Raw genomic sequence first — 20,113 nt, forward strand, 5'->3', positions numbered from 1 at the left:
TGGTGGCCTGTAATCTTCCTACCTCTTCTGCAGCAGTGCTGGGGTGCAGGTGTGTGTGACTGCACCTGGCATTTTGCTGGGTGCTGGATCTGATTTCATCCTCGTGCTGGTTCAGCACGAGCTCCTGCCCACGGCGCAGTCTTTGCAGCCTCCATCCCGGGCTTTAGAAAAAGATGTGTGTTTAGACTTGGTGAAATGGCTCAGTGGTTAAAGGCCCTGCCTCCAAGCCTGGTGACTGAGTTCAGTCTCTAAACTAACACCTGCAAGTTGTCCTCTAACCTCCAGACGTGCATTGTGGGCTTTGTGTGCGCGCCCTCCCCTTAAATAAATAAATAAACATCAATTAAAAGTGTTGTGAGTTTATCTGCCCATTTCACCTATCCAAGTGCATTCTTTTCTCTAGGCTTTGGCTCATTTGTGGAGAAAACTGTGATGCCGTATATTAGTACAACCCCAGCAAAGCTCAGAAACCCTTGCACGAGTGAACAGAACTGCACCAGCCCATTTAGCTACAAGAATGTGCTCAGTCTTACTGACAGAGGAGAGTATTTCAATAAACTGGTCGGTCAGCAGCGCATATCTGGAAACTTGGACTCTCCAGAAGGTGGTTTTGATGCAATCATGCAGGTTGCAGTGTGTGGGGTAAGTGGTTTCTACAGGGGACTGTTGGCATTCTCTGCCGGGATTTAAGTGTGTTTTCACCAGTGGTAAAAAGTTAGAACAAAACGACCTTAAGCTGCTGTTACACGATCGCTCTGGGGTACTGCTGTCAGTCTTTTAAGTTCCCCTCCGCTGCTGCTTTCTCCGTTTTATTCATTCAAAACTGGAGCATAGACTTTAGCTGATTTGGATTTTTGGAAGAGGCTGAGGTGTCCTAACTTGGTGGCTCCGTACTGGAGATGTCACTGATATGCCTGGGGTGGCACTAGGCACTGAACATGCTGTGTGGAATAGTGCATCACACCATGTTCCTCAGGGCAGTTTTGTGCTCTGCTTTTGCCTTTGAGACATCTTCCTCTTTTGTCTTAATAATAAAAGGAAAGAACTTTCAAAGGCCTGATTGAGCTATATGACAGCGTATGCTTGTAATAAAAGGAGAAATGAAATGTTTGTGGTTTACTTGTAAGGTTTTCAGGGTTAGTAAGCCTATTTTCTATTGGACTAGGGACCACTATTTATCATCCATGGGTATTTTTGATTGATTTTGTTTTGTTTTTTTGAGACATGTCTTGCTGTGTAACCCAGGCTACCCTTGAACTTGTAGAGATGTATTTGTCTCTGCTGCCTGAGTCCTGGGATTACAGGTGTGCTCTACCACCCCAGACCCTCAGTGATCTCTTAATGAGAACTGAGACCAAGAGTAGGAAACATTGTTATGTCAAGAAAGCTAGTCTGGAGTACTTACTGTAGTAAAGGGGGAGTGTGGGTATCCCAGATAGTAAGTAAAGCACTGTGGGAGTGTGGAGGGAGGATTTTTCTGTCCTTCCTGCTCCCAGACAGTGACTTGGTGTCATTGGAGCTGTGTCTTCTGGAAAGGATCACAACAGCTCATAGGACAGTGGTAAGATACCATTGCAGTGATCTGGGTGAAGTCCACAGAGACACTCAGCACGTAACTGACCACTGTCTTTACTTTGGACTTGTCTGTGGAGTGCTTGTAGTTTAAAGAAGTAGTATTCCACATATCCTCTCTAAAAAGCTTTCTTTGTTGGTAACATTTTCTGGGCTGCCTCTGCTTTAACTAACAGGATGAAACTAATGCTCACGCCACTCCCACTCCGGCTGCTGCTCTTGCTGCAGTTGTTGTACCTCAGGGACAGAGCAGGTAGCCTGCCTTTGGAAGGTGATTAGAGTCAGGAAAGTTTCGGCCTTTAATCCCGGCACTCAGGAGACAGAGGCGGGTGGATCTCTGTGAGTCAGAGGCCAGCCTGGTCTACAGACCAGGACAGCCAGGGCTACACAGAGAACCCTGTCTCAAACAAACGAACAGACAAACAAAAAACAACAATTAAGAAAAAGAAGGAAGAAAAAAGAAACTTAATTTCTACCTTCAAAGAATTTACAAACATGTTGAGTCAGTTTAAATTTAGGAAAAAAGTGTATTTTCCCATAATAGAAGAGGATTTTCATATTACTTACATTATTTGTTGAATAAGCTAGTGAAATTACATAAATGAACTGATTTCATGAGCTAGAATGAAGTCAAGTTCTTTAACAGATTTTCCCGCAGTAAGAAAAGGAAGGTAGGCATGTTTGCATAAGTCTGCAGCCCCAGCACTCGAGAGTTAGGGGTAGGGGGGTTGAAAGTTCAAGGCCATCCTCAGCTAAGTAGTAAGTTTGAGGCTAGCGTGGGTTGCATGAAAGCATGTTTCAGTAAAGCCTAGTATAGAGGAGAGGGCCGGTAAAGGAATCATATGGTGTAGTAGGCAGCAGGGGTGCACATCAGGGTGGGCGGAGACGGGACCGGCAGGTGTGGACTCTGTCTCTCTATGTAAATTCATCACATACTCAGGTCCCCCTAAAGGCAGGCTCTGAACTGAGATGTCATGATGGATGACCAGCAAGAGGCAGCTATGAAGTGCTGGAGGAGGATCGTGTAGGCTCTGCTCTGATCGCAACATTAGCATGGACGAGAAAGACAGTGATACAGAATTAGGTTAAAAGTGCAGTGCAGCTGAAAGGATTTAGGTTGAGTTACTATGAGCAGTGTTGACGGTTGACCTCTTCTTGTTTTAGTCACTGATTGGCTGGAGGAATGTAACACGACTGCTGGTGTTTTCCACGGATGCCGGGTTTCACTTTGCTGGAGATGGGAAACTTGGTGGTATTGTTTTACCAAACGATGGCCAGTGTCACCTGGAAAATAACGTATATACAATGAGCCATTACTATGTAAGTACTGAAGCCCTCACCTAGTGAGTGGGCTCTGGTGGATTTTAGTGTGTAATACTGAGCGTGTGGGACAGTGGGTTTGCAGCTTTCTTATTTTGGCAAGTGTGGGCCCTGCTGACTGCCGGGAGAGCTGCATTGCTGTTTGTGAAACTCTGGCATTGTGCTGTTCTGTCTGGGTGGCAGGGGTGCTGAGAACCATCTGGTTCCTCGTTTGCATACATCATTTGTCAAGTTCCTGGTCATGTTTCTAAATGTACATTTTAAGTAGGCTTACCCTCTATATCTTATGGATATCACTTAAAAATATGCACTCTGGCTTTCATTGGAAGTAAATACAGACAAATCACCCATGGTCTAGGAGTAATCCAGTATTGGTGAATCTTGGTCTTAAGTGCTAGATAACAGGATCCTTTATTTTTTATTCGTTAACTTCACCGTCCTCACATTTAATGTACATAGATTGTCTCACATTTAAAACCTCTTAAAATGGGTCTGGAGAGATGGCTCAGCAGTTAAGTGCACTGGCCGCTCTTTAGAGGACCCTGGTTCAATTACTAGTACCTACATGGTAGCTCACACTTGTCTGTAACTCCAGTTGCAGGCTCTGACTGCCCCCCACCCCATACATACATGCAGGCAAAATACCAATGAACATAAAAATAAATTATATAAAATCTCTTAAAACATGGAAGTACTCAAACATACATAAAAGAGAAGAATTTAAATATACACGCGACCCAGCGCAGCAATTATTTGATATTTGATGTTTGATATTCTTACTTAAAAGTAGTTGTATTTGGTTATGAATGCATATCAACTCAAATACTGTAATCTTAGTTGGGAATCCAGTCTGGGCTGTCATTGATTATACAGTGTATTTATATACTAAATTATGTTACTTAATTCCTTAGGATTACCCCTCAATTGCTCACCTTGTCCAGAAACTAAGCGAAAATAACATTCAGACAATCTTTGCAGTTACTGAAGAGTTTCAGCCTGTTTACAAGGTAAAAAGAATGAAAGTTCTAGATTTTCCCTATTGTTTAGTTATTAGTAGCAGAATTATGTCTTTGAAATGTAGGAAAATGCTACCAGGTAGCCAGACTAAATTTGACAAACATTGTTTATGTTCATTTTAATCTCATATTATTACGATTGTTACCTTTTTTTGATTTGACTTTGAAAGATGCTTAGGAAATGAATAGAGACCCAAGGTGTCAAAAGAATTGTTACTTTTCAGTGGATTCTACTTGGTTGAGTAGATAATATTTATGTTTAATTGTAGGAATTGAAGAATTTGATTCCTAAGTCAGCAGTGGGTACACTGTCTGGAAACTCCAGTAACGTGATCCAGCTGATCATTGATGCCTACAATGTGAGTGTACTCTAAACGCTGGCAGCGTCACACCGTGCCTAAGGAAACACCTGTATACACACTGCAGCAAGCTGAAGGGGCAGGGCAAAACATGGTTTAAATCCCATGCCTCGAGGAAAAAACTTGATATTGTCTTAGTCTTATGAAAGCGTAATTTAAACAAAACACTAATATTTAGGTAAAGGCTATGGGTAATTTCCAAGTTCTTGTTTAGGCCATTTATCTCCTAGTTGGAACAAGAGTAAAACACAACTATTTGGATGTACACAGCTTCCCCCCCCCCCCCCCATAGGGTCTTTGTATATAGCCCTGGCTGACTTGAAACTCACTATGTAGCCCAAACTGGCTTTGAACTCACATTTTGAACTCACAGCGATACACCTGCTTCTGCCTCCCAAGTGCTGGGATGAAAGACGTGTACCATTGTGCCTGGCTGAATTCTCCTTTTTGATGGATGATGCCTGAGAAGGATTTTTTTTTACTTCTTTTTCAAAAGACAAACTTAAAGGACATGCTTTTCTTTTTTCAGTAGTAGTCACACACTCTTATATGTATGTACATACGTAGGCATACCATTTGGGGACTCAAACTAGCAGAATTCTCTCCATTTGGGAGCTTAAGTCAGAATGCCTGTGATGATTCCCAGTAAGTACCAGCAGCGGTCATTTAAAATGACCCACGGGCACCTGGAGTTTTGTGGTGACTGTTATGCACTATATGCACATTTCCTAGGTCTCCAGTCTTTGGTAGGTTAAATTTAGATTAAAAATTTTTTTGACCTAGATAGATAGAGGGAGGGAGGGGGGAGGGGGGAGAGGATGCATGCATGTGTGTGTGTGTGTGTGTGTGTGTGTGTGTGTGTGTGTGTGTGTGTAGGTCACAGGATAACTTGTGCGAGTTAGTTCTCTGCTACCATGTGGATTTGGGATCAAACTCAGGTCGCAAGCTTGCCACCTTTTACACTCTGATCCATCTTGCCAGCCCTAGAATTTTTTGAGACAGTATCATGTGGCCCAGGCTGCTATGACTCCTCAGGATCTGAACTTGTGATGTTTCTGCCTCCACCTCCCAGGTGTGTTCCATCATTCCCGGCTTTCGTGCCTAGCGTGCCAAGACATTTTGGAAAGACTTGACTCAGAGGGGGTTGGCAAAGACAGAAGATTTTAGTTGTTTCACATCCTCCCGTTCCAGCCTTTGTCTGTCTTGAGAGGTTGTTTTCCTCACTGCTCACTGTCCTGAGATGTCTGCTCTTGTAAAGAAGCACTGGCTGCACTCTGGCTTGTCGGCTGTGGCCAGATTTTATCTTTGTAGTGCTGAGAACCAAGCCCAGGGCCTGGGCTGCTGGGCATTGATGAGCATGGAGCTAATCTCCAATTCTTCAGGCTCTAGAGGCTGTACCAGGTGACAAGATAAGAGTGGTCCCGAGTAAACTTGTGTGTTCTGTTGTCTGGTCTCTAGTTAGCTGGAAGGGGGTAGGCCAGAGGAAAGCTGTGGATAGCTGTGTGAGACTTATGAACACAGCAAGTTTGTGTTCTGTGTTCTTAGGATTCCTCATAATCAGGCCATTTGCTCTGACATCATTCGAATTTTAGCTGAATAATAAAAAGAAACACTTTTACATTGTCTGCATTATTTTGGAGGTTGGACCCTTTTTAAGAGTCAGTTACTTTAGATCTTTTAACACCCTGTTAGATTGAACTGTATTGAAACGATAATATTTTTATAACATCTCATTCCATCCATTGGTTTCTTCGTGTGTGTTCAAGTCATAGTTTATTTTACCTCCCTGTTCATGGTTAGTCTTTCTTTTAGTCCCTTTCTTCAGAAGTCATTCTGGAAAACAGCAAGTTGCCAGAAGGAGTAACAGTAAATTACAAATCCTACTGCAAGAATGGGGTGAACGGGACAGGAGAAAATGGACGAAAGTGTTCCAACATCTCCATTGGAGATGAGGTATGTTGTGTAAGCATTTTCTGTGAAAAGAAAAGATATGTGTAAAAAGATTTAATTTTGGGGCTGGAGAGATGGCTCTGTGGTTAAGAACATTGGTTGTTCTTGCAGAAAACCAGGGTTTGATCCCCAGCATCGATATGGTCATGGTGGCTCACAGCCACCTATAACTCCAGTTCCAGGGGATCTGATGCCCTCTTCTGACCTCTGTGGGCACTGTATGTACATGGTGCCAGATACGCATGCAGGCAAAACACCATACACATAAATTAATCTTACAAAGTTAAAAAAATTAATTTTTATATGAGAAAAATTAAACAGTTTTTGAAATATTTTTTATATTCATTGTTAAGTTTGTTAATCTAATTTTTTCCCCTTTAAGGTTCAGTTTGAAATAAGTATAACTGCAAATAAATGTCCAAATAAGGAGTCTGAAACCATTAAAATTAAGCCTCTGGGCTTCACCGAAGAAGTAGAGGTTATTCTTCAGTTCATCTGCAAGTGCGATTGCCAAAGCCATGGCATCCCAGCAAGTCCCAAGTGCCACGAGGGGAACGGGACATTTGAGTGTGGAGCCTGCAGGTGAGTGCAGCCTTGCTGCAGCAGGACACACACATTCTAGGCAGCCTGACTGGGGAGCCTGTAGAAAATCAGATCATAAAACTAGGATCTCTCTGTTCTCCACAGTGAAGCTTTAGCTAGGGAAGCCGTGTGTCCCAGGTTCTCAGGGCAGCCTTTGGGCTTTGCTTTCCTGATGGCAGCCCCAGTTCTCTGCAGCAAAACACACATGGGGAAAAAAAAAGACAGGAATATGTTTCCTAGAAACGGTGAAACTGGTAGGGGCGACTTTCTTTTTAAATTCTATTTTACTTTGAGAAAGGATCATGCTTTGTAGCCTAGGATGACCCCAAGCCTATGATTCCACTGTCTTAGTACTTAGGTTATAGGCAGAAGCCAATACTGCTAGTGTAACTGACAGTTTTGTCTATGAATTAGTTAGCAAGGAAAAGCAATGCTTACCTTGTACTGCATTAATTTTGTATTGCTGGGATAAGGAGAAAACAGTATTTAAAAAGTGTACATTTATTTATTTGTCTGTGTGTGTGTGTGTGTGTGTGTGTGTGTGTGTGTGTGTGTGTGTGTACACACCCACATGTCATGGCAGGCTTGTGGAGGTGAAGACAGTTTTGGGAGTTGGTCGTCCATCTACCATGTCAATCCCAGGGATTGAATTCAGGTTGTCAGATTTGGTGGCAAGTACCTTTATCCCCTGAGCCTTCTCACCAGCCCCCTTGGCTACTTTTTAAATTAAAAATTAAATTGTGTTCATAATACAGCCTTTTCTTTAAAATAATAGAACATTTAAATCTAAATGTCAGTCCTACATCACTGTGGTTTTGATTATTGGCCCAAGAAAAATGAACAGCTATCAGTTTTAAGTTGCCCCCCCCCCCCAAGATAGGGTTTCTCTGTGTAACAGCCTGGGCTATCCTGGAACTTGTTTTGTAGACCAGGCTGGCCTTGAATTCACAGAGATCTGCCTGCTCCCCCCCCCCCCCCCCCCAGTGCTGGAATTAAAGGTGTGTGCAACCATAGTCTGGCTACCATCAATTTTTAGTTGCCCATTAACTAATAATGTAAATATTGTATTTTTATGTGTTGTATATATCTTATTTGAGTAATTAAGGTCTTTTTAGGCAGGGCGTAGTGATGTTACACTTTTAATCCCAGCACTGGGGAGGCAGAGGCAGGCAGATCTCTTGGTTTCAAAGCCAGCTAGTCTACAAAGAACCTTATTTCCTGAAAAATGAGTTGTTTTACTTTTCCATATGTTTTGCTTGCTTGTTTGTTGCTAGAGTGTTTTCATTTTGGTTAGAATGGTTCCTTGCTGAAGATGAATTTCCCCGAGGCTGTGTTCCATAAGAACTTGAGTTGCTGCTGTGTGTATGCATGTGTATGTGTGTGTAAACACAGTGCACTTCTCTCATGTCTGCATGTGTGGGGTGGCCGTCTTTACCTGATACTTTGCTAGTGTGAGGAGATTGTTACATTTTGCTTTATGTGGCTGTGTTTGGATCTTTCCACAGGTGCAATGAGGGGCGTGTTGGGAGGCACTGTGAATGTAGCACAGATGAAGTAAACAGTGAAGACATGGATGCTTACTGCAGGAAAGAGAACAGCTCAGAAATCTGCAGCAACAATGGAGAATGTGTCTGCGGACAGTGTGTGTGTAGGAAGAGAGATAATACAAATGAAATTTACTCTGGCAAATTCTGCGAGTGTGATAACTTCAACTGTGATAGATCCAATGGCTTAATTTGTGGGGGTGAGTAAGCACCAGTAGTAGCTATACAGTGCAGGTCCTCTGGTGAGGTCAGCTATCTCCAGAGACACCGGGTGAACACACAGAAAGGGGCAGCAGTCAGGGCAGGCCTTCCATTAGACTTGCTTTCTCTGTGGTATGAGAATTGCGATGGTACATTTTATCATAATTTTGAAAAACGATATTTTTGTTGCAGGAAATGGTGTTTGCAGGTGTCGTGTGTGTGAATGCTATCCCAATTACACTGGCAGTGCATGTGACTGTTCCTTGGACACTGCTCCATGTGTAGCAACAAATGGTCAGATCTGCAATGGCCGGGGCGTCTGTGAGTGTGGTGCCTGTAAGTGCACAGATCCCAAGTTTCAAGGGCCAACCTGTGAGACGTGTCAGACGTGCCTTGGTGTCTGTGCAGAGCACAAGTAAGTACTGCCTAGCTGTTGCCATAGTTACTGTCATTTTGCTGACCCCGCATCTGTTGTTGTATCACAAGAGCCAAAGGAGAGTGCCAGCACACTACACTTCAAGGAGAACATTTGCTGCTTTTCCTGTAGCCCAGTTTTTATGTCCTAAAATTTCTTCATAGTGAGTGTGGATTGTGTAACACTGAAGTGTCATGTGAGGTGTGCTGGGTTTTTGTTTTTGATTTTAATCTGAAGTCACTATATGATGAGTCTGTGATGTTACTTTATGTAATCGGCACTACTATTGTTCATTTTTAAGCTTTAGTGGCAGGGATAGAGCTCTGAGCTCTATCACAGAGGCATTCTCTGGCCTAGTTGCTACCTTTGTCTCAGAATGGAAGGTTTTTCTCCTTAGTAAACTATTACACTAATAATATATTGCGTAAGTTATTGTGGTTTTATGTTACATATTTAATGTATGACATAGGTCCAGTTTTGTTACCTGTACTTTATGTCATGGAGGTGGGTATACACACATGTGTATGTGTGCATGGAGGTCAGACAACCTTGGGTAGTTGTTTCTCAGGAGCTTCTACCTTTGTTTACCACAGGGTTTTTCATTTACCTGGAGCTTTGTCGAGTAGGCTAGGACAAGAATCCACCTACTCTTTTTCCCTCCCTGGAATTACAAACGTGTGCCCTCATGCCTGGCCTTTTATGTGGGTTCTAGTGATCTGAACTCAGGGCCTCCTGCTTGTGAGGCAGACACCTTACGAACTAAACCATCTTCCCAGCCCCACCTTTATTTTTTTATTGTGATTTAATTATCATTTTGGAGACTAGCATTTTTTTTTTTTAAACTTATTAATGGGAAATTTATTGTAAGAAAAATCCAAGTGTTAGCATTGACTTGGAAAATGGATTCGGTTTACTTATAATTGTTATAAAGCTCAACTGCTGGTTTGTTCACTGAAACGTGTTGAATCACGTTAATACTTTTTATAAAATTTACATACAGTTTAGAATGAGAGACCTTGCTATTGAGCATGGGCTATCCTTGAACTTGAGATGCCTCTGCCTCAGCTCCCCATGCTGGACTGCTGGGACCCATGCTTCACACCACCAAGGGCTCAGATAGATTTTTACATCTGTCCCCCAGGTCTGCAGTATGCTAGTTGGTGGTCTTGGGGATACCTGTTACAGGTTTGTCATGGACATGTGGGTGTCTTTACAAAAGGAATCCACTGTGTAGGCCTCCCTGGCATCTGCACAGCACCCACAGCTGTGCTGTGGACGTCAGGTCTGTAGCCAATAGGAAGTAAGGTTTGTGGGTCAGATGTTGGGTGAACCCTTGATAAGGCCTGGTGTTACCAGGCCCCATGGGCACTGGCCTTTACTGAAGTTCTGTATTCGGCCAGTGGAGGACAAGTGCTTGCAGGCAGCTCTGTAGCTTCTTGGGTGCTTTGCCGCCAGTGGACTTGGTCCAGGGTGGGTCTGGAGAACACCTTATTTGCCCCTTCCTTTTGGACAGCAGCTTTGCCACCCAGGATGGTGCTGGCCTCAGCTTGGCTGAGGCTGCTGAAAATGGGGCTCTCTTGTGGAACCCATTGCCTCTATTCCCTCTGAGCTTACGCTGCCCTCAGATCGGTGTGGCCATTAGTTTAGCCTGTGAAGTACTCTAAACACATCTTACGACATGCTAAGTGTACCGATTTCTGTCTTAGAGAATGTGTTCAGTGCAGAGCCTTCAATAAAGGAGAAAAGAAAGACACGTGTGCGCAGGAGTGCTCCCACTTCAACCTCACGAAGGTGGAAAGCAGAGACAAGCTGCCCCAGCCGGTGCAGGTCTACCCCGTGACCCACTGCAAGGAGAAGGACGTGGATGACTGCTGGTTCTACTTCACCTACTCGGTGAATGGCAACAACGAAGCCATCGTGCATGTGGTGGAGACTCCAGGTGAAGTGGGGAGATGCCTTGCTTCTGTGCTGGCTTATTGCTGGCCTCTGACATCACAGACAGCCTGGGTTCTTACTATTTAAGTTCTCTCTCAAAGCTTAAGGTAGAGTTTAGCTAATTATATAACAACCAAGGAGGACAGAGATCAAGTTTGAAGTTTCCTGAGTGGAGCACTTAAACACTAAATGCAATAATCTGTCCATAGACACAACAATGTTGTGATACTTACTTAAATCTGAGTTCAATTCAGCTTTAGGTATTGGGAGAGGTTTTCTTAAAGATGTTACTGATGTTGAATTTGTTCAACTTCCCCCAAATTAAGCACATTTTACCTTTTTTTTCCTAGTAGCCTTTGTAGATTCTTTGTCATTCTTTATTATTAGTGCATAGTTTTGTTTTTTGTTTTTTGTTTTTTTTTTTTTTTTTTTTTGGGTGAACATATTTTAGAGCATATGATAAGCATCTGCTTAATGTTACAAAAACTGTCCAACTTTTTAGTTTAAAAAAAAAAGAAATATATTTCTTGTGGGGGGGGTGGGCGGGGGACGACTCACTTTGTAGATCAGGCTGGCCTCGAACTCACAGAGATCCGCCTGGCTCTGCTTCCCGAGTGCTGGGATTAAAGGTGAGCACCACCACTGCCCAGAGAACATAATCTTCTTAATTACATATAAGCTTGTCATCATTTTTGATGCTGTTAGGATTCTTAAATATTTCAGTCTTTAGGGAAGGAAATATATTCTATAACCCCCAAATAAATGACTTGATGATTGTATTTCCTGTTGTCTTGTAAGTTCCCTTGTTGGAACCTTAGTAGTTTGTTTGTTTGAGACAGGGTCTCACTATGTAGTTCAGGCTGGCCTCAAACTCATAGAAATCCACCTGTGTCTTGAGATTAAAGGTACATGCCACCACACCGGTCCTATAACCTAGTAGCTTTTAGATAGGTTTTGGGGGTAGTGTGCAGTCTCTTGAGTTTTTAGTACTATTAATTTTGTAAGATCCCAGCAGGCTCTTTGTGGTCATGAGAACTTTGTGTATACTCAGTCCTTGTATGCTCACCTTTAACCTTTTCATTTGCAGACTGTCCTACTGGTCCTGACATCATTCCAATTGTAGCAGGTGTGGTTGCTGGGATTGTTCTCATTGGCCTTGCCTTGCTGCTTATTTGGAAGCTTTTAATGATAATCCATGACAGAAGAGAATTTGCTAAATTTGAAAAGGAGAAAATGAATGCTAAATGGGACACGGTAAGTTATGAAACAGCTACTGAGAAGTAGGTTGGCTCATGAAGTATATGTAACTTTAACGGTGAAACTGACCTTTAAAGTCCTCTTTAATATTTCATTCCCCAAAGTTCATTATTCAGAGAGTTTGCATTTGCTGAAAACTAGAAGCTTCTTCTTGCAGTAAAACATTTATGAGGATATATATTCTACATATGTAGTGGCCAGTGTTTTTAGTTCTTTAATAGGTCTGATACACTCTGCTCATTTGTCTACTGTAAAATAGAATCTCAAGTGACTTCACCAGTGTCTCAACTAAAGAAAGAACCTCCCAATCCCCACTACATGCATCCAACATGATTCTCTTCATATGACTTCTGGGAAACACAACCAATCAGTGGTTCTGGGGATAGAATGATGGGAGGGTGACCAGAAGGCCCTCTTGGGCCCTTCTTGGGATGAGTTCTATAGTAGGTGTGTTTGTGCATTTGGAAATACTTGGTCTGAACTTAAGGTATATTTTGTTCTGTTCCGATTGTATGTCTGTAAAACTTACTTAATAGAAACACAGGCTTTGACTGGTGTGTGCTAATTCAGTGCTTTCAGAATAGAGTCAGGTGGTTGGCCAAATGTTGGCCCTTATCTATTCACATTTTGACACAAGAAAGAGTTGATGTCTTCAGTCAGTATTCTTAAATTGCAAGTACAAATAGTCATGTGCCTTTTACTACAGTTAGGTTAGGTTTTTTTAAAACTTAGAAATTTCAGAAGTGTAGAAATAGAGTTTCATTTTATGGTATTTATACACACTACATACCAATTTTCTTTCTGATGAAATCACTAGAAACTATTTCTTTCACTTTAGCAAGAAAATCCGATTTACAAGAGTCCTATTAATAATTTCAAGAATCCAAACTATGGACGTAAAGCTGGTCTCTGAGTTGCCGTTCGTATTTCCTTCCACTTTCTATCCTCGCATGTGGACTTGTGTCTTCACTACTGCACCTTGTGTGTGTCTCAGCATTCCTGCTGCTCGTGTTTGCCTTCATGTGTATGGCTGTCTGTGGCTTCTCTCATGTGTTAACTTAGTGCTTGGAAGGACTTTACAAAATATAGCTAGAGAAGCAGCCTCCATGTTGGTGGAGAGAAGAGAACGTTTGCAGCCAGGCAGCCTGCTCAGCCCTAGGCCTTCTGCTTAGTGAACAGAGCAGCCCTGAGCTCTGTCACCTGCTGGGGCTGCCCTTCTTATCTTTGGGGTGGGGAGTGGGGGGGGTTAATGCTGTTAACTGTCACATGGGGTGGCTATATGAGGCAGTTGGAGTACAGTCCACCCAATCTCCGATACAGTCCTATTTTAGAAGGTCGTTACATAGTGAATCACCTCTTGGATTTGAATAGTGAAATGGAATGTGAAATCAAAATTGCAAAACCAAGGCTAAAACCATAGTGTAGTGTTTGTATTGTTCACAGTTACAATTCATATTACCCATTCTAGAAAGATTCTGAGAGTTTTTAGTTCTTGATTATGTGGGAATTCCACTGAGAAGCGAAATACCGCTGTATGTTTCTTACTAGTTATTAAATGGTTCTGACTTCCAAGTTTAAAACTGAAAATTTTTGTCGCTTATTTTTTATTTAATTTTTGCTTGACAGTGCCTTATTTGTAGCCCTGGTTAGCCTGGAACTTGCTGTGTAGACCAGGCAGGACTTGAATTCACAGAGACACACCCCTTTTTGCCTCTCTTAAAACTCTACCTGGGCTGGAGAGATGGCTCAGCAGTTAGAGCACTGTCTGCTCTTCCAGAGGTCCTGAGTTTAGTTCCCAGCACCCACATGGTGGCTCACAGCCATCTACAGTGTGGTCTGATGCCCTCTTCTGGCATAAAGTCATGCATGCAAATAGAGCACTCTTACACATAAATAAATAAATCTTAAAAAACAAAAAACTCTCCCGTAAAAAGGGTTGCATTAGTATCAAATTCTTTTCTCAGATTGGATAGAGCCTGGGAGGATTCATGTTTTCTCATCTCCACTTTCTGTAGACAGTGATAGTGTTGGTGATAGCTACAGGGTCTTCCTGTGTTTCAGGAATGTTTCTCAGTACCCCGTATTCTTTGTTAATCATAAAATAGTGGGAACTATCTTTATTCCCATTTTATATAACAGAAGAGTAAGGCAGAGAAGCCAAGTTCATACAGAGGGTTAGTGAAATGAGATTCAAGTCAGACTGTGGGATTCCAGTACTTATTCCCTGTCCTCTGCTCTGCACCTGTTAGCAGGTTAGCAGCTGCATTCTTTAGGAGAGGGTTACCTGGTTAGGAAGGAATAGAGCACTTCACAGAGCTGCCCGCTTGGACTCTGATGTGACTTGGGGCAATGCTGCTGGGCAAGCATCCTGGGGGATCACTTTCCTACACAGAACTTAGCACTGCTGTTAGGATTACTTACCTGTTAGTGAACTTGGAAAGCAAAATTGAGGGGTGCAGATGTGTTGTGGGAGGCCTGCAGTTCCATCCCCAGCCCTATAATTACTCAGTCATGAATCAATCAATTAATAAAAATGGACTTGCAGGAAACTCCAATTATGGGCATGTTTTGTATGTTTAAGGGACACAGGAAGTAGCAATAATACTAGAAATCATGACTTGCTGGATCTCTTTTATTGCTAAGAAAGTTTTATTAAAGGTTTAGCTTGTTGGTAGAAAGTTATTGTCAAGCTCACATGTATTTGAGAACTTGATGGGTTCTTTCAGTCTCACTTTACAGAAGTAGGAAAACTGATTAGCTAGTCAAATTACTAGGGTTTTTATTTATTTCTTTCCTTTGTGGAAACAGTCAGGTATTAACAATTTCATATAGTTACTTCTCACAGAAGAATTTGCACTTGTTTTACTGAGGTGAATATTTGCCCTTTCTGTACATTTAATGGCACTTTGGGTAAATAATCAGTAGTTACTATTTATACTTAATGTTTATATTCTTGATTTAATTTTTAGCTATAGTATACCTTCTTCAGCTAAAATAAGGATTTCAAACAATTAAAAAAGCAAGGGTTTCTTAAATTTTATTTGCATATTATTGAAATGTAGGAAAATTTATGGCTATAGATTATATAGCCTAAGATGTTTTCTTAATAAAAATTATAGTAGAAATTAACAATAAAAATTAATGAGAGTCAATAGGTCAGAAAAAAATCATACAAAAACATTTTTGTGATATGGGACCAAGGTTTCCCACCAATTAATTATACCATCAGGAGACACTGTAATTATGTGAGCATATAATACTGCCATGTGGGGACACTGAAAAGATGATCAGGCCTGTCCTTCCCTGCTGTGGATTACAAATCCCCAGGTGCATTGTATACCTCAAACACCACGTACATAGCATTTTACAGCCACACTGTCAGCTGCTCGGAGTGACAAACGGACACACGGCCGAGGGTAGCTTCCACCTCAGATGCAAATGTGCTTTGGCTTCCTGGGCAGGGGCTGTGCCCTGAGTGACTCGACTAATCTGAATTACTTTAGTTTACCTCCATTTAAACTGATGCCTAATACACATAGTGAGTTTAATTTTATCTCTAACTTGCATGTTAAACTTTTGTGTGATTGGACTTTGAAATAATAAATATGTTTGTGTGTATAGCAAAGCAAACTTTTCCAAAGGTAAGTTTTTTTTTCCATATAAATTCTACCTTAGACTTTGTGGCAATAAATATTGAACTTCTCTTTTTTTATGTTTTGCTTTGTTTTGTTCCTTTATAATTCTTAAGCACTAAATATTAGATTATGTTAAGTGCATAAACTTAAAGACAGTTAAATGGAAGTTTTAAAGCCTTACTGTATTTGAAAACAGCAGTTCTAGTATCCCACCCAGATGGGTTTCCAAGAAGGCAGCCTCTTCCTGAAGGGGGAGTGCTGTGACTATGTGAAGGGCTGCACTTGGCCTGGCCGCCCGAGAGCTGAGGATCTGAGAGTCTGAGCGTTAGTTGTCAGTGTGGGGTGTTTGTGTCAGGGTCTTGTGTTGCTTACTTTTTGTTGCTCTAATAAAATACACTCCATGAGCAGCTCAGCGGAGAAAAGCTGTACTCCGGCTCACAGTTAGAGGGTGCAGTCTGCACAGTGGAGAAGCCACAGTTGGAGCTTGGGGCAGCTGGTCACATTGTATCTGAGTCACAAGACAGAGTGACAAAGGCTGGGGCTCAGCTCACTTTCTGTTTTATACAGTATTCAAGCTCAGGAAATGAATCTACCCACAGTGGGCATCCCACCTTCATTAACTGAATCAGTATAATCCTCCCCCAGACACGGCCCATCTCCCACATGATTTTCTATGTCACTAGATTGACATTGACATTAACCATCTATTCTGGTTTGTGTTGTGTTGCTGTGATAAACACTGTGACCCTGGGCACCCTGGAGAAGCAAACGGCAGGGTTTACTTGGCTTACCGGTTATAGCCCATCATCCAGGGAAGCCAAAGCAGAACTCAGGGCAGGAACCTGGAGGCAGGAACTGAAGCAGAGACCACCAGAGGAATTCTTACTGCTGTGCACTGGCGTACTTTCCCTCGCTTGCTCAGCTATCTTTCTTATATAGCCCAGGCCTACCTACCCAGGGGCGACACCCACCCTCACCCCCCAGTCTGTGGGCTGGGCTCTCCTACACTAATTAGAAATCAAGAAAATGCCCCAAAGACGTCCACAGGCCAGTATGATGGAGACAGTTCCTTAATTAAGGTTCCCTCTCCCAAGGAGACCGTAGTTGGTGCCAAGTTGACAAAAACTAGCCCGCATCCCAGCGCAGATCCTCCATGCTCGGAAGAGTTAGGTTTTGAGGAGTGGGAGTGAGTGTCAGCTGTGTGCTCTTGTTCTGACTGTATTCACAGAGCTGCTGCCATCTTGTAGGTGCTCACCTTGCCCTCAGGGCTGAGTCCACACTGCCTTCCTCTCTTGTCTCTGTTCCATTCCCAGCACCTCAGAACACATTGTATGTATGTTGTATGAACTGTATGTATCTCTACCTAGATATGACATTCTTTGCTCTATACCTTTGCTTTGTTTATATTTCCATTTGTTTTTCAATACTTTATTTGTAGTCAGTTTCTCTGTGAAAGTATTCCAAAACTTCTCATGTTAATCTCCCTTTCCAGTACTGTTCTCATGTATATAACATAACTGTCAGATCACCTTATTTCATATCTTCACACACCATATACTATACTCTCATCCAGGGTAGAGTTGTGATTGTGTAATTATGATTGCTATTGCTCTGCTTAAGACACCACCGTCAGTACGTTGTTCAATCTTAAGGAATGTTTGTGGCTTTGAGTCACTTGCTGAATTCGTAGTGGTCCTCACTCAAGACAACTGTGATCCGCAGCATCCTTAGGCTGTTGAAGACTAGTGATTTCCCGAAGAATGGTAATTAGTTAACATTCTAGCATATGTTTGCACAGTGGGTGACAATGACAGACATGCCCAGGAATCAGTCAGGTCTGGAGCCGATCCCAGGAGCACAGCGCCTTCCCTGGGGACAAAGCCAGCCGCCCCCGTTTGATTATCAAGTGCTCCTCTGCATTAGGGTGTGGAGTCAGGTCCTCAGTGCTTCTTCAGGTTGGGTACCAGACCTTCCGAGGAGCCTCTGATGGCAGCTGTGGAGGCCGTTTGTGATGCAGCTCTCCAGGGATAGTGGACTGGAGACAGAGCACAATGTTCCAATAGCCCAGGACTCCTGGGGCAAGGGTGTCCTGTTCACTTCTCTGTCAGACATGATCTCTGCCACCTAAACACAGTGACACTGGACATTGGAAGTGACTTCTTAAGAAAACTGCAGCTTTTAATATTGTTTTGGGACGCTGATTTTTAGAGAGTAACTGGTGATTTTTGTTTGTTTTAGGGTGAAAATCCTATTTACAAGAGCGCCGTGACAACTGTGGTGAATCCGAAGTATGAGGGAAAATGAGTCCTCCTCAGGCCGAGCTTGCCACACCGAGCTCACAGCAGCGTCGTCTTAGTCACGTAGGGTAGCTTTGGGGCTCTGTGGCCAGGGGCTCATTCACGTGCAGGTTTGGAAAATGTACAATATGTATAATTTTTAATTTTTTATTATTTTGAAAATAATGTTATAATCCTTGCCAGGGACTGACAGAAGACTTGAGAAAGGATCTTTATCCTTGTCAGCTGAGGTCACAGTGTGCCTTTTTAACCCTTCCTCCCGGATCCTTGGGATCAGGCTCTTAGTGCATCCCGTGACACTGCTGGGGAGAAGGCAGGGCAGAGTTGGAGCAGCAGCCTCACAAGTGTCTGCACCCAGCCACCGAGCTCAGCCAGGGCTGCTCCACGGAGTCCAAAGTGCAGTCCGGCTGGCAGCTTGGGCCTGCTTCAGCCTGCTGGCTGCCCGCTGGGCATGCCCAATGATGCATCGGAAAGACAAGTATGCTGACAGTTTCCAGTTAAAATAATTTTGACACAGTTGATCTACAGAGGCCATTGGGAAAATTCAGAGAGGTGGAAGGAAAAACTTAGCTTTAAAACCTGTGTGCCATTATGAGTACTTGATCCCGTAACTCTGATGCCTTCTCTATAAATCCAAGCTTGGATAGAAGTCCTGGGAACTTCTCTGCTAAGGAGTCCCTGACGTAGCACTATTCACATAAAGGCCATAATTTTCAAAGCATTTGCTGAACGGGAACCTTTTGGATTAGTTTATTTTACTTCACTGTTTTTGTTTAATTCCTGGTGCTCCTTTATCACCTCCTCTCATCTTTTAATGTGTCTGTTTGCAGTTTGGGGTTAAGACTTTGTATCATTACCTTTTCATTTACTTGGCTGTACATTTGCCTTTTTCACAAACACTCTAAGCTGTCCTGCTGCTTGCAGGGCCACAGGACCTGGGCAGGCCCCTCAGCAGCGATTCAACCACTGTGCGCCTTCTGAATGCGCCTTCCCTTCTGAGCTTGCTCTGTTTCACACTAGTCACAATCTTGTTTTAAGTGCCTTTTAATTTTGACAATGCTATTAACTGAAGTTATTTATTAAAATAAAAAGGCCTAAAATACTTAAGTGGTTTGTTTTGGCTCTCTATTTTTGTTAGTTTTGTGTGTGTAGTTTTTATGTGTTAAAAGGGGAAACATCTCAATCTGCTTACTAAGGCACAGTGATTCATTTTAGACATGGGGAGCAGTCTGTAGAACAAATCGCAGTTCGTGTCCCCCGGAGTTGGGAGCTGTTTCATTCTTACATTAAGCAGAACTTAGATGCTAGAGAACTAATATTTAGGAGAGGGGTGAGATTTTTGTTCTTAGGAAGAACTAGGGAAATCAGTCTTACTTCCATCTGGTTTTAGTTTATTTTAATGTAAAACTGTATTTCCATAGAAACACTTGTGTAAGGTTTAGAAGGACTTGGGTTGGCAAGATGGCTTGGTGGGGAAGAGCTCTTGCTGTGGAGGCTGGTGATTGCAGGTCAGTCCTTAGAACCCATGCAAGGGGGAAGCAGAGAAGCAACCCCACAGACTGACCATCTGACCTCCACACATGTGCTGTGGCATGTGCCTCCCACCACAGATGCACACACAATAATAATATATTTTAAAAACTTTAAATAGAAGTATCTATTTCCTCCTTGGATATGCAACAGTTGACAGGATGATATATGAGGAAGGAATGGTTTGAAGTTTCCACCATGGCTCCCTGAGTTGTTAGGGTAGAGATGCTGCTACCCAGCCTGATGCCCTGAACTTGATTCCCAGGACCCACATGGTAGAAGCAGAGAGTAGAACTCTAGAAGTTGTCCCCTGTCTCATGTATGTGCTCACAAGCACACACATGAGAATCCATGAATGCACACACCACCCCATCCCCAGGCACACAACAAATAAATAAATAAACGTAACTTTAAAAAGCTTCAAACTCACTAACTGTTTATGCTGAGTGGTATTCTTTTTCTTTATTTCTCTTAAATGTGATTCCTAGTTTTGACTAAAA

General features: G+C 42.6%; 1 protein-coding gene across 2 annotated transcripts in view; it reads left to right on the forward strand.

Annotated features, from left to right (window-relative positions):
• Positions 1–19,190, forward strand: part of Itgb1 (integrin subunit beta 1) — a 48,166-nt gene extending 28,976 nt beyond the window's left edge. Inside the window, exons 6-17 of one of the 2 annotated variants that reach the window (XM_028887862.2) lie at positions 404–642; positions 2,737–2,892; positions 3,804–3,899; positions 4,178–4,267; positions 6,080–6,220; positions 6,600–6,799; positions 8,305–8,543; positions 8,737–8,959; positions 10,666–10,898; positions 11,982–12,148; positions 12,990–13,070; positions 18,025–19,190. In XM_028887862.2, coding sequence (XP_028743695.1) covers positions 404–642; positions 2,737–2,892; positions 3,804–3,899; positions 4,178–4,267; positions 6,080–6,220; positions 6,600–6,799; positions 8,305–8,543; positions 8,737–8,959; positions 10,666–10,898; positions 11,982–12,148; positions 12,990–13,064 — 1,859 coding nt within the window. In that variant the 3' untranslated portion in view covers positions 13,065–13,070; positions 18,025–19,190. The remainder of the gene's footprint in view (positions 1–403; positions 643–2,736; positions 2,893–3,803; positions 3,900–4,177; positions 4,268–6,079; positions 6,221–6,599; positions 6,800–8,304; positions 8,544–8,736; positions 8,960–10,665; positions 10,899–11,981; positions 12,149–12,989; positions 13,071–18,024) is intronic. The other variant, XM_028887863.2, reaches the window with a different exon arrangement.
• The last annotated feature ends 923 nt before the right edge of the window (positions 19,191–20,113 follow it).

Source organism: Peromyscus leucopus, chromosome 5, assembly GCF_004664715.2.
Source record: "Peromyscus leucopus breed LL Stock chromosome 5, UCI_PerLeu_2.1, whole genome shotgun sequence".
NCBI classification, from domain to species: Eukaryota; Metazoa; Chordata; class Mammalia; order Rodentia; family Cricetidae; genus Peromyscus; species Peromyscus leucopus.